Below are 19,837 nucleotides of genomic sequence, written 5' to 3' on the forward strand. Positions count from 1 at the left end.
CACCAATAGCCCCACCCTCTTCTTCTTCTTGCAGGGTATGGTCAGAATCTGAATTCTAAAAGGGATTATGTTTGTATCCACGTAGCTTTTAGCATTGTTTCATGTTGTTGTCTTGGAGAAGGGTTATCCTTGGACCTTTCCTGCTCAGCCAAGGTCCATTTGGTACAGTAAAAAGTGTCTTTAGTTGTTGTCGTTGTGGTAACCTACTATATTGTTGATGTTTATGTACCATGGCGCTACTTCCCCCGCCACCCTCACAGATAGACCTCCCGGCGAGTGAGCGTGCCGCAGGGTGAGGGCTTGTACTCCCCGGTGGGGGCCAGAGGGATCTCCTCAATGGGGTGACCTACCACCCCCTCTTCAACCCCCGGCGGGCTAAAACTGGGCGAGCCGAAGCCCTCGTAGGAGGACGAGGAGGAGGCTGTCTTCTTGTTGAGCAGGTTGCGGTTGCGGTCATTGCCCAGCATCACGTGGGAGGAGGGGTCTCCATTGGACATGGCGGCCAGGGCTTCCTGGCTGCCAGGATGCTGCTGCTGCTGCTCGGGAGGGCTGCTGCCGCTGCCACCGCCAGTCATGAAGGTGGAAAGCTTTGGTTGTTGGGTTGTGGTTGTCTTGGGCCGGCGCTCAGGCGATGTGCGCACAGGCATCCAGCAGGAGTCAGAGTGGCCGTACTCATCGCATTCCCGGGTGCACTTGCCTGTCATGGCTACGTCGGGCAAGGTCCGGGTGTCTGAAGGGAAGGAGAAGAGAGAAGGGTCATTAGTGAAAGTGTTCCGTTTCGCCGAAGTGGGACATAGCTAGATATTATTAATAGAGATGCTAAATCTTAAAAGTTGTTGTTAGGTTATGGTATGGGACACATTACATTTGTTAACAGGAAGTTTATGTTTCTGCCATTAGATGCGTTAGTCTGTACATCTCCACGTTGAAAATTGGATGACAAGAAAAATACATCTAATTAGGTTCGGTTGCCATGGTTACTGGTGACTATGCTTTCAATTGTATCATTGGCAAATGTATTTAGATTTCATTGATACAATTGCTTGTGCTTTCATGCAATACACACACCACATGAACAAAACAAACCAAATCGAAGTTAAAAAAGAACACTGCACCGCAGGACGACAACATCTCAAACTGAAAACAGTGAGTCATAGCTGAAATAATGTCATGCTTCAAAATGTGGGGCGGGTGCAAATTGTGTTTCTCCTAAACCATTGTCTAATGATGTGCAATGCTATCTACGCTGTATGTCGGCGTATGCTGCTGTACTGTATGTAGACGTGTGTGAGTATGTTAAAGAGAGTGTGATAACATCCTCTATATAAGCCAATTTCTTATTTAGAGATAGACAGAGGAACAGTCTGATCTAGGTAGCCTGCTAGTCAATCACATCTAATACTACGGGCCTTAATCATTTACCAGACAGATGAAGGAAAATAAGATTAACTACAGTACATGTTATTTGTTCTGAAAGATACATTGTATTCATTGAACGCAGCACTAAAACCATCACTGCAACTAGTGTATAATGAATATCACCAATAGAGCTACTATTATGCCACAACTGCTACCGGTACTATGAATTTTTAGTATTGTTACTTACTGATTTTTTTGCATGAAAACAGATCAATAAATTAACAGACGAGTGACAGAAACGATATATCTTATGCGACAGAACAATCTACCTCACAAGCTCAGTTCTAAGTTAAAAGCTAGATGTTCAAAGCTGCCAGTGCCAGTGTTACAGTAAATAGATGCCATGTTAGATGTGGTCTGCCAATGACCAGAAAGATGTGAGGTATGAAAAAAAAACAAGCAAGAGGGGGTGAAGTGCAGACCTCGAAAGCATGCTGCCCCGCCCTTAAAATGTTATTTTAACCATGGCTTACTTTTAATGCTCTTTTTCTCCTGTAAAGGAAGAATAGAATATAAATCACTGGTTGTGCTTGGCATTGTAGGCACTTTCAAAATAGACCGTATGAGAAATTCCCCACTACATTGAATGAGACTACAATTCAATATAAAACAAGGCATCAATGAAACTAATCAAAGATATGTGCAGAAACATGTATAGTGTGAATCGAGACTTATATAGATAGAGATATAAACAAAATGATCGAGAGAAGAGAGGGAGAAAGAATGAAAGCAATATAGTTCTGTTGATTGGAATGTTTGATCCCCATAATGAATTGCTTGTCTGGTTTAAAGGAATCTTATCAAATCTGCATCTTGTATCAAATACATCATTCCTCTGTTTATGTGAGTCCCTTGCCTTTTCACCACTGAAATGCATGTCAATACAAAAAATCGCTTGTAGCCATGGATCGTAACAAATCCATATGCAGTCAGTGCTAAGGTAGTAGCTACAGTACCTGCAGACCTAGACAAGACATTTGGTGGATTTTCCATGTTATTTGTGAACCATAGAAAAATATTAATTTCAGCAAAAAATACACTAAACAAAGAGAATGGAGTCATGGCAACCACTGTTGATTGCTAACATGCCAGACATTAATGGTGAAACGGTAACTACAGCTGTAGGATGGATGGAAAATGGCAAAAAATAAGAAAGAAAGTTATATATCTCCTTTCTCCCCAGAGTGGCGCTTGATGTTTGAGCATTCAGGTAGATAAAACCAGAGATCACATATCTGTCTGAGCAAAGAGATGCCTTTGCTTGGGAAGAATTGCCCTGATTGGCTCTTCTACCCAGTCGGGCCTACAATTGAGCCATCAACGTTTTAGTCCTGAGCTGCTACCCACGCCCCGGCCCTCTCGCTCCCGAGTGTCGGAGCTCGTCTGATCGCCCTACTCACCCTCTCGCCCCAATCATACTCCCAGCACCTCGGAGAGAAAGGAGAGGAGGGAAGAGGAGGCCCTCTCACTTCGCTAAGGTCTCGCGGGTATACTGTCCAGCCTACAGCTATCACCTCCACTGCCCTCAGTGAGAGATAGGCCTCCGCTTTCTACTGAGAACTGCAACAGCATATATCATATCATGCCACCTATAGTGATGTTTCTCACAGGGAAAACATCTAGGTAAACCACTCGTTTTAACAGCTGAGCTGCTAATGCTGATGCTATTATGGTCACAAACCTTTCCAACACACTTTTTGTTTTTGACTGACATACAGAAACTATTATAAAAATACAAGATGTGATGACTCTAAGCTATGCATGCTATGTTACTTTCTCACATATTTCTCCTATTGTATTACAAGTTGGTCACAAGCAGGAACAATAAAAAACAAACCATTGCAATCTCTGTACAAGCGTGCATTGAACGTTTTTGATCAGAAACCATCCCCTGGGCACAAACTGGTTGAATCAACATTCTTTCAATGTAATTTGTCAACGTATAGTGATGTGGAAAATACATTGGGTTTCTAAAAAGCTATCAATGTTAACTGTTGTTTTGAGGGTGACTTTTCACCCACGGGATTATGTCATCATGGTGTTAGCAGTTCATGTTACTATTCAATAACACAGACCCCAAAGCAAATCAGGGGGAGGAAAAAAGGTTTATTCAAAGAGAACAAATCATGCGGGGAGGTAGATGGTAGATGTTCATTCTCCCCTGTCCTCAGTGACTCTTTTCAGTGATTCTCTCTTGTGATTCTCTCCACAGAACAAAGGGACAGGATGTACTTTATACCCAGCCCTAGCCTGTGGTTGACCAATTAGAATTCCTTGCAATAAAACTGGGCCAATGGCCAAATAACAAGTATACTATTTCAGGCTCAATGTATAAACAATTTGGACCGATGAGAACTTGCCATGTAGCTATGAGTCCCGGACTGAAATTCCTCCCATGTCTCTGACCCATTGATCATTAATATCCTATTACAGAAAAAACACTATTTCCATTGATCGTTAGTACTCTATTGACTTTTAGTCCTCACGACCTTTAGTACTCTATTGACCTCTCGTCCTCTGCTTTGTGTATTTATCTTGGGAATATTCTTACACTTCCCTCTAGACCATTTTAAAAATAAATATTCTTAAAATGTATTTTTAGAAAAAAAAAAAAAAATAAGAAATAGATTTCAAACAAAGTTATAGAAAATAAGTATTAACAGGTGTAATGATGATGTCCCTTAAGATTCCTACCACATCCTGTATTAGAAGGAAACTAACACACAAAAAATGATTGTCCACAAGACAATAATATTCAATCGTCCTATTGGCAAGGTAATCATTCACCAAGTCCTTTAAAAGTGACCAGCTCTTCCACACTGGTATCAGTCCCATATAGATAACTACTAGAAATTATTTTCTGACAGTCTGCCGGTAGTGAGGAACTCTTCTTCCGTTCCACTGGTTGATAAGGACTTCTGTAATGAACACTTCACCAGTGATCTTGTATCGTTTCAGGTACAGTCCTTGGATCAAGGAATATTGCTTCAGCTTCAGACGGTAGATTCTCATAACCTGTAACGAAGGATACAAAAAAGTGAAAGTAACATGTCCTGGTTTCAAGAGAAATTGATTTCCCTAATATGATGACTGCGGTGTACAACATAGAAGCTTATTAGGTTCTGATCATCGTACTATGCTTCTTCACCCGAGACTGGCCCCCAATTGGTAAGTAAGTTCTTTATATATTAATAAGTTCTTTATTCTCCAGGCTCCGCTTTGTCATCAAAATGGACAACCTTGCAATAAGTGACATGTATCCATCGTGATTTTCCATGGACTTTTACAGCTGACCTCGTTATGAGCAAAACTTGATAAGGACCTTCCCATTTTGGCCCTAATGTCTCTGTTACATATCACCCACTGTCCTGGTACTACGTCATGTCCCCCCTTGGGAGTTATTCCCCACGCCTATTTTACTTCTCTGTTTATGATTTCTCCATGTGCTTTCATTTTCAAAATTGTAACTTGACCAGGTAACTGGAAAGCATTCAGTAGAGCCATCACCTCTGGTCCATTCTTCACAAGAGCACCCGGTGATGTCATGAATCCTCTATTTTTCCATATTTTTCCAAAATCATGGCTAACACCAAGAACATACCTTGAGTCTGTGTAGATGTCAGCTGTTTTCCTTCAGTCGGTTTGCATGCTTCAGTCAAAGCCACCAATTCTGACACCTGTGCGGATGTTCGTGCCAGTAACGTCCCTGTCACGATCACATTGTCCATTGTAGTAACTGCCCAGCCTGCCTTCCTCACACCCTCCTCCACAATGCTTGAACCGTCTGTGTATAACATAAAGTCAGCGTTTTCCAACGGATGACTCTTAGTAAACCCATCAGAGAGCTGATCCAAAACCAACTCACAACAGTCGTGTTCAAGTAATGTGGTATCTGGAGGACGCATCAGAGTAGCTGGATTACATGGTGTGTCACGTTGTATGATGATGTTAGGAGCCTCCAACACCGTCGACCATTTGTTTCAACGAGCAGCTGTGACCTGTGCAGCTCGATTCATTGTCAAAAGAGTATGAACAGCATGTCGGCAGAATGTGTCTTTTCAACTATGCTCACGTCCCATAGATCTTTAATCACTACTTTTGCTAACGGGATATTGTTTTGTGCAAGGTGGGGCAACACCTGTCAAGCACACTGGTTCCATATCCAAAGTTCCACACTCATTTTTCTTCGTAGTCCAAATAGGATGGTTCTGAACTGTAGATCCCTGCAGTTGTCTGATTTGCCACGTCACCTTTCCTTCAGAGATGTTCAGTGTAGAGTCCAGTTGCATAATAACATCAAGGCCTAAAATAGGTTGTTCAAATGAACCTATCCACACTCCTGCACCAATCTTCATTGGACCAATAGAAATTGATAAGGGTTTGGTCTGTTTCATATCTGCCCCCCCCCCCTCCCCCCACTCCTGTTGCTCTCATCTTCTTGCCCGTGTACTGAGGACATATATGTTTTGCATAAGATATGGCCAATACAGTGCCTTCAGCACCTGTGTCTACAAAAAAATCTACTGCAAAGTTGTTAACTTCTTGCGACTACAGGGGGTGCTGTTCCGAATTAGCATTTTGTCGTCTCCAAATTAAACTGCCTAGTACTCAATTCTTGCTCGTACAATATGCATATTATTAATTATATTGGATAGAAAACACCTTCTAGTTTCATACAACGTTGAAATTATGTCTGTGGGTGACCCAGAACTCTTTCTACAGCGAAATCCATGACAGACAGTGAAAGGTCTGAGAGCGAAGCTCTGGTTTCAGATCAGTTTTTAAGGTCTCTGTCTATCCTATGGAACGACACGAACTGCACCCGCCTTCCCCTGGATGTCAGTAACCAATGAGAAGTGGAATGGGCCTTCTCCGTAGCTCTCAGAGGTTATAAAAGACCAAGGAGTGAGAGTAGCCCCCCTTTCGACGCTCGCCCTTACGCAGGAAGGGACCTCCGGACGCCATTTTCACAGGCTCGGTTATCAACTTGAAATGTATCCGTCTGTAATTTAATTCGATATAGGACTTAGAAACATCATAAGGTAGTTAATTTAAACCGTTTTATAGCAATTTATATCCGTTTAGTGCGATTTTGAGGAATTTCTTTGTTGTGCACTCTGAAACTTTGGACACGTTTTGGGGTCCCGTTCGATCGTTAGTGGATATTTCGAAGGACAGAGGACATCTATCGACCAAAAGACGTTTATAACATAGAAAGGATACATTGCCCAAGAATATGATGGAAGAACAGCTCAAAGTAAGCAATATTTAATATGATAAATTGTTGTTCTGTCGAAATATTTTAAACGCATATTTCGCCATTTTGTTTGGTATAGCTTCACTTGGCGAACCCTGTATTGAAAAGTAAGGATAATTTTACAAATGTAAATCAGCGGTTGCATTAAGAACTAATTTGTCTTTCGATTCCTGTCAACCCTGTATTTTTTAGTCAAGTATATGATTAGCTTTCAATTAAACTAGATCACTCTGATAGATGACGTCAGACATATTGAGGCTTGATTTCCTAGTATTTTTATTGTGTAACCACGGTTTTGTATGGCTAAATATGCACCTTTTCGAACAAACTGTATATGTATGTTGTAAAATGATGTTACAGGAGTGTCATCGGAAGAATTCTGAGAAGGTTAGTGAAAAAATTAATATCTTTTGGCGGTGATTACGTTATAGCGCTCTTTGGCTGGAATCGATGCTCTGGTAACGTTTGCACATGTAGTATGCTAACTTATCGATTTATTGTGTTTTCGCTGAAAAACGCTTAGAAAATCTGAAATATGGTCTGAAATCACAAGAACTGGGTCTTTCCATTGCTATGCTTTGTCTATTTTTATGAAATGTTTTATGATGAGTAAATTGGTCATACACGTTGCTCTATCTAGTAATTCTAGTCGATTTGTGATGGTCGGTGCAATTGTAAACTGTGATTTCTACCTGAAATATGCACTTTTTTCTAACAAAAACTATCCTATACCATGAATATGTTATCAGACTGTCATCTGATGGTTTTTTTTATAGGTTATTGGCTATCAATATCTTAGTTGAGCCGAATTGGTGATAGCACCTGAAGGAGTAAGAAACTGATGGAGTTAGAATAGTGGTGTATTTTGCTAACGTGTTTAGCTAATAGATTTACATATTTTGTCTTCCCTGTAAAACATTTTAAAAATCTGAAATGGTGGCTTTATTCACAAGATCTGTATCTTTCATCTGGTGTCTTGGACTTGTGATTTAATGATATTTAGATGCTACTATCTACTTGTGAAGCTATGCTAGCTATGCTAATCAGTGTGTGGGGGGTGGGGGGTGATCCCGGATACGGGGTTGAGGTTCGGTAAAGGTTAACCATCATGTTCACATATATTCCATCCGATTTCAGATGTACACCAGCTGAGATGGAACGTACGAGGGGGTCTATTAAGTTTCCCTCCACGGTATCCAGCAAACTCTGATGCTGAGCCGGAGAGAGCTTCTTACATTTCTGCATCAGCATTGTGTTGTTGGGGCTTTTGTCTTGATTCCATGTTCCCTTAGACGGACCCTGCTTCTCCTGGCCGTTCCTCATAAGAATAAGTTTTCTTTTCCGACATTCTCATTGCCAGTGACCAGAAATCCTGCAATAATGACATGTATTAGGTTTCTCTTCTGCGGAACGAATAATGTTGTTGGTTTCACTCGGAACCTGCACAACTCTGATGACAGCCGGTTTGTTATGTTGATTGATGTCTCTGTCCAGTCATGACAACCTGTCGATGATGTCGCCATAGTTTTGTCTCTCCCAGTCCGTAGTTGTGGAAACAAAAGTTTTTTGCAAATCATCATGTATGGATTGCATCAGCTGATGTGTGATTGCCCCATTTTTGGAGGAATTGAGTGCATCTTCATCTTACATGTCGGGTAACCCACTGTGTTTAACCACTTCTGCTCTAAACCTTTCTTCAAATTCAACAAACGGTTCTTTCGGTTTTTTAACACTTTCGGTGCTTGCATTGGTCAGACCCTGAAGAAAAACATGTATGGCTCGCCATCCATCGGCCACATCTTGCTCTTCACCACCCACAACTCTATAAACCTCTTCGTCAAGTACACTATGTTCACAGTTGTTCAAAACAAAGGCTAATAACCGTAACCCATCATAAGGATGTAGATTGTAGAGTTTCTTATGACACTTCAAATGGTCCTATGTTTTCATACCCACTTCTCGTGGATATTTCATTCATCCAACTGTTTTGGAGATGCTGATTTATGTGTGATTACTGTCACTGGAGGTTTGTATTTATTACCTTTTACAACCTGTGTTCTGGTTGGCCTAAGACATCGTTCATCATCGCTGTCAGAATCTATTGACTCAAAGCCAGGCAGTGCTGACCAGATGCTTGAAACCCGATCATCCTTGCACAACTCAGCCTGAGGGTAGATTGAGGGAACAAAGTGTCCACATGTTGGAGCCAAGTCTTTTTTTTACAACCCTTGCCTGTAATTGTTGAATTTCTCCTTTCAAGGTTTTTATCTGTTCACCAAGAGCTCTCAAACTATCTACAGTATATCTCTCTGCAATGTCCTGTCATGATTCTCCAGAATAAATTTCTCATCCTGTTTTCTTACTTCGGCTAAAACAGTTAAAGACCATCGCGTCTTTGTCAAGGAGTTATACAAACAGCTTGGGGAAAAATACAGAGAATGTCTATCAGACAGATTCCATATTCCATCTTTGTCAACAATGATAATATTTCTTAATTATCTCGTGCCTACAATTCTCTAATTTGAAATGTAAAATATTTGTCATGCTCACTTCCAGAGGAGCTGTCTCGCCCTTTTCCAGAGTGGTTTTCTCACTTAATGGCATTACATTAACTTCTAAAGTTGTATAATATATATCTCTATGTTTATATATTTATTTAACCCCTATAAATATATATATATATATATCAAACCTCTTATATTATAGAACACAAATTGTTTCTGTAGGGCCTGGTTACCCATAAAACCTGTGTTCACTTCAAAAGCTTGTTGAAGGCATACATTACCCACACGTATAAAAATTACTACTCAACTAGCAACTCACTTCTTTGCAACAAGAAGGTTTCACAAAAAGGACTCTAACCTTTTAATAGAGGACTTGAACCCCTATAATAAAGATTTAACAAACAGAACAAAGGACTTGAACCTTATACATCACAGATACATATCACTCATTGCATGCACTACTTTAAACCTGATTTGGTTCTATTAAATTAGATCGGTTTAGACTCACCCAGCAATATGTTAGCAGTCAATCAGGAGATTAAGAGATGAATCCCATGGTGAGTTGCACTCAGCCCTCTCTCTTTCTTTTCCCTGGATCAACACACAGTTGATGAGTTTTTCCTTGTTGTTGTTCAAGACCAATTCATCCGGGTCACAGCACCAAGTGTTATCAGTTGATGATACTCTTCAATAACACAGACCCCAAAGCAAATCAGGGGGAGGAAAATAGGTTTATTCAAAGAGAACAAATCCTGGATGGAGGTAGATGGTAGATGTTCATTCCCCCCTGTCCTCAGTGATTCTCTTCCGTGATTCTCTCCACAGAACAAAGTAATGTGTTGTATTGGATTTACCCCAAACATAACACTTTGTATTCAGGACAAAAAGTGAATTGCTTTGCCACATGTTTTTCAGTATTTCTTTAGTGCCTTGTTGCCAACAGGATGCATGTTTTGGAATATTTTCATTCTGTACAGGCTTCCTTTTTTCACTCTGTCAATTAGGTTGGTATTGTGGAGTAACTGTAATGTTGTTGATCCATCCTCAGTTTTCTCCTATCGCAGACATTAATCTCAGTAACTGTTTTAAAGTCACCATTAGCCTCATGGTGAAATCCCTGAGCAGTTTCCTTCCTCTCTGGCAACTGAGTTAGGAAGGATGCCTGTATCGTTGTAGTGATTGGCTGTATAGATGCACCATCCAAAGTGTATTTAATAAATTCACCATGCTCAAAGGGATATTCATTGTCTTTTTTTATCCATCTACCAATAGGTGCCCTTCTTTGCGAGGCAATGTAAAACCTCCCTGGTCTTTGTGGTTGAATCTGTGTTTGAAATTCACTGCTAGACTGAGGGACCTTACAGATAATTGTATGTGTGGGGTACAGTGATTCCATGCAACTTATTATGTGACTTGCACATTTTTACTCGTGAACTTATTTAGGTTTGCCATAACCAAAGGTTTAAATACATATTGGCTCAAGACATTTCAGCTTTAATTTTTTATTAATTTGTAAGAAAATTTTAAAACATAATTCCACTTTGACATTATGGGTTATTCTGTGTAGTCCAGTGACACAACATCTCAATTTAAACTATTATAAATGCAGGCTGTAATACAACTAAATCTGGAAAAAGTCAAGGGGTGTGAATACTTTCTGAAAGCACTGTTCAGTGTTGCTATTGAAGCGATTTCAAAGGGTAGGTTTAATTGAGCAAATGAAAAGTAACCATATTGAATAAGTCATATCATCAATTACACTATTTAGGCCTATATAGCATTTGAGAAGTCATCAACAGCTATTGTTTTAAATTCAACCCAGAGTTCAACTAAAAACAGACAATACATATAGGCCTAGGGTCTCAAGCTTTGGTTGAAAATGTATATTCAAGTTAAAGGGTAACTCTCAACCCCAAATGTTGCCTTTGCCCAATCCCTTTACACAAAATAAATGCATGCAGGTGAGAAGTGATGGGCGGGGGGGATTTTTCATTTTGGGGTGGGTAAGAGTAGTCGTATCTGATCCCAACACTTTCTCACTAAAGCATACAGTACTTAGCAGAAGTCCACTGGCACGCATTGTGATAAAATCAGTCATAGCAGTTAGGAAAAAATAGGACTTCACATGACCAAGCTGCTTTTTAAATGTTTACAAGGACTTGCTCAAGTGACCACTTTACTATCTATAGGGTCACATCCCAGGGGAGCGGTGAATGGAAACTGTAGAATTCAAGTGTGTAGAACAGCTTTCGCCCAATTCGCATTGTCTGTAAAAGACAATGCGAATTGGTTCCAGTGGTGCACTGTAAAAGACAATGCACCACTGGAACCAGCCTCCAGGAAACTTAACATGTGTGGCTAGTGTCATTGCTTTTACACAAAAGGTGAAAAAGTGGTTAAAAGAACGGTAGGTTTGTAGACCCTTATGAACCGTTTTTGTAGCTTTTTATTTTTTTACTATTTGTTTTTACAACCCATAGGTCCAATAGCAATGTGTCCGATGATTATTATGTGCAATGTCATGACTTCTGTGTGAAATCTTATCTGTATGTCTTGACCTTATTACTTTGTCATTTTATTTTATAACTGTATGATGTTTGTATGTTGTCTGTTCATATATAATGTTTTTCTTGATTATATGTTCACTAACCAGCAGAACAGACCCGCTTGTTTACAGCTGCACTAGGGTCAGACAGCATCCCAGTGTATATTAAGACAACACGGAGCCTACGCGAAATATGGCTCAGAAAGCATACCTCAATCCAGGGATGATAAATGCTCAGAATTGTCCCATTATCAATTCGGAGTACAACGCATTTCTCAACCCTGGATTGAGGTATGTTTTCCGGGCCATATTTCGCGCCTGCCTGGGGACTGCAGACGGAAATTAGCTGTTGGCTAATTCTGGTACAATGCATAATTTCTTCGACGAGCGTCGGAGCCGGTGTAGTTCGATTCAATCAAAGTGTCAATACAGGACTAAGATTGAATCGTACTAACCCGGCTCCCATGCTCGTCGGATATAGCAGGGCTTGCAAACTATTAGACTACAAAGGGAAGCACAACCGCAAGCTGCCCAGTGACACAAGCCTACCAGACGAGCTAAATTACTTCAATGCTTGCGTCAAGGCAAGTAACAATGAAACATGCATGAGAGCATCAGCTGTTCCGGACGACTATGTGATTACGCTCTCCGTAGCCGATGTGAGTAAGACCTTTAAACAGGTCAACATTCACAGAGCCGCAGGGCCAGACGGATTACCAGGACGTGTGCTCCGAGCATGCGCTGACCAACTGGCATGTGTCTTCACAGACATGTTCAACCTGTCCCTGACTGAGTCTGTAAAACAAACATGTTTCAAGCTGACCACCATAGTCCCTTTGCCCAAGAATATTAAGGTAACCTGCCGAAATGACTACAGACCCATGACACTCATGTCTGTAGCCATGAAGTGCTTTGAAACGCTGGTCATGGCTCACATCAACACTATTATCCCAGAAACTCTAGACTCACTCCAAATTGCATACCGCCCCAACAGATCCACAGATTATGCAATCTCTATTGCACTCAACACTGCCCTTTCCCACCTTGACAAAAGGAACACCTATGTCAGAATGCTATTCATTGACTACAGCTCAGCATTCAACACCATAGCGCCCTCAAAGCTCATCACTAAGCTAAGGATCCTGGGACTAAACACATCCCTCTGCAATTGGATACTGGACTTGATGACGGGCCGCCCCCAGGTGGTAAAGGTAGGTAACAACACATCCGCCACGCTGATCCTTAATACAGGGGCCCCTCAGGGGTGCGTGCTCAGTCCCCTCCTGTACTCCCTGTTCACTTATGACTGCATGGCCAGGCATGACTCCAACACATCATCAAGTTTGCCGATGACACAACAGTGGTAGGCCTGATCACAGACAACGATGAGAGCCTAGAGGGAGGAGGTCAGAGAATGGCCGTTTGGTACCAGGACAACAACCTCTCCCTCAGCATGATCAAGACAAAGGAGATGATTGTGGACTACAGGAAAAGGAGGACCGAGCATGCCCCCATTCTCATCGATGAGGGTAGTGGAGCAGGTTGAGACTTCTAGTTCCTTGGTGTCCACCTCACCAACAAACTGTCATGGTCCAAACACACTAAAACAGTCGTGATGAGGGCACGACAAAGCCTTTTTCCCCTCAGCAGACTGAAAAGATTTGGCATGGGTTCTCAGATCCTCAAAAGGTTATACAGCTGCACCATCAAGAGCATCCTGACTGGTTGCATCACTGCCTGGTATGGCAACAGCTCGGACTCCGACCGCAAGGCACTACAGAGAGTAGTACGTACGGCCCAGTACATCACTAGGGCCAAGCTTCCTGCCATCTCTATACCAGGCGGTGTCAGAGGAAGGCCCTACAAATTGTCAAAGACTCCATCCACCCTAGGCATAGACTGTTCTCTCTGCTAACACACGACAAGAGGTACCAGAGCACCAAGTCTAGTTCCAAAAGGATTCTTAACAGCTTCTACCCCCAAGCCATAAGACTCCTGAACAGCTAATCAAAGACCTACCCAGACCCCTCTTTTACGCTGCTGCTACTCTCTGTTTATTATCTATGCATAGTGACTTTCACACTACCTACACTATTACCTAAATTACCTCGACTAACCGGTGCCCCCGCACATTGACTCTGTATCGGTACCCCCTGTATATATAGACTCGCTATGGTTATTTTACTGCTGCTGTTAAATTAATTGTTACTTTTGTTTTATCTATGTTTTACTTAACACTTATTTTTCTTAAAAATGCATTGTTGGTTAAGTGCTTATAAGTAAGCATTTCACTGTAAGGTCTACCTACACCTGTGCATGTGATAAATAAAATGGTATTTTATTTGATGAGACTGATGTTTTGTTGTTCATTGTCCCTGTTCAAATCAACATAATAATAATAATTCTGTATACTGTAATATAATAATGTGCAAATATGGATATTTCATGAAGAAAGAGAGTTAATATAGTTTATGGTGAAGTGCTCTTGGTAAGAGTAGAGAGAAGCTGATTATTCCATAGCAGCACGTTCTATTGGCTCCAGAGCCCAGCTAAATAGGAAGAGGTTTCACAGTGTGATAATGAATTAGGCCAGAAGATCAAAGGCAGACAGAGAAAGCTTCTCTATGTTGTGCAGGACACTTTTTCCTCTCTCTCCTTGCTCCACCATGTTGAAAGCCCCTACTTCCCTAGGGCTGTCCATTGACATGCCTGTATTAATAACCACATAAATCATACTAGTCGTCGGAACCAATACCGTCAAATAAGCACTTAAAACAAGGCTCTGTGACCAAAAGGTATAAAGAGTCATAATAAGGATTTTTTATTTCACTGTCTTTTGTCTTATTAGCAACAAAATTCCAGAGGATGTGAGCGTGTTATATTTGGTGTACCCCTCCCAGTCACACACACACACACAAAAAAAAGTATAATTGGATTTTTCATTTAAAGTTTATATTTTTTATTTAAGAAAATATTTACCGGTTTGTGTTACATCTTGTTAATGATCACATTGTACTAGTGAGCATTTTATTTTTTTGAAAAAGGTCATTGGAAGGGTAAGGTTCCTACTGGGTTAGTCTGAGTAAATGAGTCAGACTTATTGTCAGGATTTGGCCAGGATTGTTCAGGTTTTGGTCACTAGATGTCCCCATTGCACCTTTTTTGAACCTTTTGTTTTTTCCTTGCTCTAATTATTGTTTGCACCTGTGTGTCGTTTCCTTGTTGGTATTTAAACCCTGTGTGTTCCTCAGTTCTTTGCTCAGTGTTTGTATGTTAGCACCCAGCCCCAGCCCAAGCCTTGTTGTGAACATATATTTCTCTTATTGGATTTTCCAGAGGTTCTCTGGTTTAGTTCTTGTGTATTTTTGATTAGTCTTTTGAGGTTTGTTTTTTCCCTGCTGTTTTTACCACTTTGTGGAGTTTCTTTGTATTTTGGAGGATATCCATTTTTTGCCTCTTGGCTTTATTTTGGACGTTGTGGATTTATATTCTTTGCCTGAAGATCTTGTTCTTTTATTAAACCACCATCTCTAGTACTGCTGAGTCTGCCTCATCTTCTGGGTTCTGCCGACTATTAGTGACTGTTTCTCACACCGGGTCCTGACACTTATGACTCGGAATTATAGAGATGAATCGTAACAGCTTACTCAGGAGGAAGGCCATATTGTTGGGCACAGGGACAAAATTATGGTAATGTATGACTCAAAAATGCTAATTAATGTGTACTCACAAATATGAATTCAGGAAAACACCCAATTCAGGAAAAAAATGGCTATAAGAAGGAAGTACAAAATTGTTAATAACCTACATTCATTAAGTATACAATACAAATACCTAAGAGTGGGCCGGATCTTTGTCCTTTCACCAGCACTCCTCAAGCCCACTCCCAATAATAATAACAAAACAAGTGGGTCATTCTCAACTGTCAAAGCATTTGCCACATCCTTAGAGCTCCAGAGCCCCATACCAAGGCCGATCCAAGGCTTCTTCCACAGGGCAGAAGACTACCACTGTGATATAGAGAACATACCAGACCAGGGTGAGCCCGGAAACAGTGGCTGTGCCTGCCATGCGCCCAGCTAGCTAACCACTGTCACTCTAACCCAAGGGGCTTTCAGCCAATTGGGTCTGTACATAATGCCTACTGTCTCCAGCCCGCAGCCCCTTTCAATGGACTCAAAAGAGGCTTCCACTTCGTAGGTATAGACTGGTGGACAGGTGGCTGAGAGGGCAGCTGAGAAGGGAAAAGATGTCTCTCCTCCTTTCTTTGAGTTAATTACACATGGACAAAAGTCAATGCTGCCACCGTGAAGGCTACCCGCTGTTACAATGCTGGTGGGAAGATATTTCTGCTTCTTTTCTGTGTGTGTGTGTGTGTGTGTGTGTGTGAGTGTGCATGCGTGCATGCATGCACGTGTGTGTCTTAAAGCTGGACTGCTGAAAGTGGGCCAGTAGTTGCACTGAGCCAGGCTTTACTTTGCTGGCTTTCCTCAATGCCTGTATCAGCTGACAGGCTAAAGTACTGTGGGCTTATTCAAAAAGGCCTTTCCTGCAGAGGCACAATAGCTACTAGATATGGGGTCTTACTGTGGACTACTCACTGAGATGTTGCAGAGTATGAAGTTGACGGATATATGGTGTGTGGTTGTGTGTCTACGCCAGTATGTGTGTGTGTGTTTACATCAACACAGCATGTCTGTTTTTACACCATCTCTCTCTCTTCCCCTCGCCTCCCTCCCTCCCTCCCTCTCCCCTATCAAAATTCTAATCACAGTAGATAGGGGTCAGTGTGGCTGGGAAAGGGAGGGAGGGAGAGAGCACGAGAAAGAGAGAGAGAGAGTGAGCTGGGGGTTGGTGGTGAGTCATGACACAGCAGATATAGGCTAGATAGTAGGCTGACCATGGACCTATTCTGCCTCAAGGACACACACTGTTACACAGAGGGAGTAGTGGAGGGAGAGGGTTGATCTGAGGGATACCTGCCTCAACGCAGTGGGCTAATAAGGATTGCTAGATGGCAGGGGAGATGTAGATAGATAAAGAAATATACATACTGTACATATGCACACATTCAAGCACACACTCACACACACACACGTGTTCTTTGCCCTAAAGACCATGGTGTTATTCATCTTAGGCTAGTGGTATGTCTCTCCCTACAATGGACACATCTTTCTTCGACAAAATTCAATCTGAAACCCGTGTCACATTTCCCTAGTTAAGCGTCTAAAAACACTCACTCCTAAAATGTAATTAACAGTCAAAAGTCTTGAGGCCTTTCGCATGCTTTAGATTTACCGAAATAAAACTGTTATTGCTGAGAAGACGAATAATTGTTTATCCGTCTGTATGTATTCTCACTGCCGACAAAGCAATAATACAATATTTAAAACATCTTGGCTGGATCACGAGACAGTGGCTCTGAGTACAGCCGAGATTGGCTTTTAAATGAGTATGTGATCCCTTCATAACTTCATCAAAGCCCTCTGATAGGATATATCTATTTACTCCAAAGACCAATCAGAGGGAGGTGACAGCGTACAGTGCCAGGTGTCATAAGGATTACTTCAAACCAGCTGTCAAAAATTCTCAGGCCTTTATGATAAAAAGAGGAACGGATAGGGAGGGAAAAGAAGAGGGACAGAGAGAGAGAGAGAGAGAGAGAGACAGACAGACAGAGATTAAGCTGGAAGGAATAGTGGGAGTAGAAAGTAATAGAAAGAGAGCTATCATTCACTATACAGTCATTCTGTCGTCTTCTCCCATTCTCTCCACTAATAGGTTTCATCTAATTAGGTGAAACCCAGCCTGGGTATGAGAACTAATTACTGGCCAGGGATCTACTGCCTCTCAGGCTGAGTTTTACTGGGAGCAATCTGCCACTTGGGCGGCCCCTGCAGCATAACCCTACGCCTGAGAGATAGCCTCGCCATCAAACAACTCTAATAGTGCTATGATTAAAGGTGGTGCAAAACATGGGCATGGTAGAGAGAGAGGAGGGAGGAAGGGGGAAGGAAAGGTAAAGGGAATAAAGAGAAATGGAGAGAAAATTGGTAGAGGTACATTGAGAGAGAGAGAGGCAAAGGGAGGTGTTGAACTATTAAACACTTGACGGGGAATACAGACGTAACAACATCCACACGGAAAAAGGGGATATTTGTCTTTCTCTGCTTAGCTGTTTGCCAGACAATTAAGGAGGGATGAAACATGAGAGAGATCTGTGGGAAGAAAATGAAAGGGAGGCCTGGATAGTCCTGACCTTTTGAAGATGAGACGCAGTGGGTTACGTTCGCAACAGCAGTAATTGTTGGTATTAACACACACCGCGCTCGCTGTCAGAGGTGTTTGAGTGCCACTGCGTGACACGGAGGATAGTACAGTCCTACAAATCACCTTTAAATCCCTAGCTCAAACACTGACACTCTGCAGCCACTTCAGTCTGGATTCTACAAAGCTACTGGCAACTGGTTGGATTCCAACATGGTGGTCAGCTCCTTGACCTTTATTGGTTTAGCATAAAATATCCAACTGCCGTGGCACTTTGTGGCACTCTTCCTAGAATACACTGATGAATATCTAAATGGAAAATAAATTGTGATTTCTGAAAAGTCTGAAAGAATGATGAAGGCATTATTCTGCAACCCAATGATGGGTCTGTACTAAATACTTATAGCTCATGTATTTGTCATTTCCATTGGGTATTGGATCATGTCTTAGGCTAATGTACAGAAGCAATAGACCAGCTCCGGCAGTGCTTCATTTATGCCTTCATGGCTGTTTTTCGCTCTTCTCTTTCAACACGTTGGCAATAATGAGTATCTGGCATAATGAGTGTACTGCGGGACTACTCCAGAGGTGATTTATTGAAGAGAGATTAACTAGCATAATTTCAGTCTAGTGACGATCTCACAGCCAATTACCAAATCGGACTCTCTCTCTATTTCTTACGCTACTCTCTCTCTCTGTCTCCTCTTTTCTCTACCCAATCAGTTAGCTAGTCAGGTTGGAAAACGAAGCCCCATAAATTCAGAGGTGACCCTCCTCCTCCTCATGCTCCTCCATTCATATATATATTTATACATATATACTTGCCAAAAATCATGCATTCATTGCGCACGTACACACACACAAATGCCATACGCTAACTAAGCACATCATTAGCATTAGCAGCTAATCTCCTACACTGCAGGTGGATATGGTGTAAAGGCATATACTGTATAACTGCCTAGGGCTGTTGTGGAGACCGTATAACCGCCACACCGGCGGTCACGAGTCATGAAGGCAGTCACGTTTAGTCACAGTAATTAGGCTCTGATGCTGCTGCCGGTCATTAGCAGCTTACCAAACTTGCTAACTGCCTGGTGCTCAGCATCCATCGAATCAATCTGACATCAATGCAAATGCATTCAAAAATCTAATCAAACACTTCATGAGAGCCAATGAGCTCATGTTGCGCAACATTTCTATAGGCTATGCAATTGCGGGAGAAAACAGAGTGATGGCCGCTAATAAAAAGACGAGGATCCCATCAGCTTTCTATAGGCTAGGCCGACTATATTTATTTGTTAACTTTCCTAATATTAAGCACATTGCTTATGACTGGCACGGGGAAAAGCGTTCTCCATTCGCTATTTAAGTGCATTGATGACATGTATTTTTTCTGCTGCCCCTGTTTCCAGACAGGTGCATGATAATGGTCCATTCTACATTGAAACAAATGTCACACATATTATTTAGTATATGTAAAGACAAGATTTAATCAAGAACAGTTGAATGGGTGACAATATTAGCCTATCACTTGCCTTTATTTGTGACTTTTTTGAATCATAGTCGCACGCCTCAAGTTGCCTAGCCCATAGACCTATATGTTTTAAAAAGGTTTGTATCACAACTGAAGTGGCCAAATAACTTCTTAAAATGATGCACATTAATCCACTTCACAAGGGTGCAGAGCCTAACTGGCATATATAAACAACACGTTTGGGGAAGATCATTTTCACCATAAAAATGAACCTTTATAATAAAAGCATTACATGCATAATTTGATAATAGTGTTTTCCGCGAATGGAACATTTGCGCTTATAGCCTACTACCATGTGTGCATTGCTACAC

General features: G+C 41.6%; 1 protein-coding gene across 1 annotated transcript in view; it reads right to left on the bottom strand.

The window, feature by feature from the left end:
• Positions 1 to 254: 254 nt before the first annotated feature.
• The window catches only part of LOC120030679 (protocadherin-7-like), a 200,324-nt gene continuing 180,741 nt past the window's right edge, over positions 255 to 19,837 (bottom strand). The window contains exon 3 of the mRNA XM_038976122.1: positions 255 to 730. Coding sequence (XP_038832050.1) covers positions 255 to 730 — 476 coding nt within the window. The remainder of the gene's footprint in view (positions 731 to 19,837) is intronic.

Source organism: Salvelinus namaycush, chromosome 36 (assembly GCF_016432855.1).
Source record: "Salvelinus namaycush isolate Seneca chromosome 36, SaNama_1.0, whole genome shotgun sequence".
Lineage (NCBI taxonomy): Eukaryota > Metazoa > Chordata > Actinopteri > Salmoniformes > Salmonidae > Salvelinus > Salvelinus namaycush.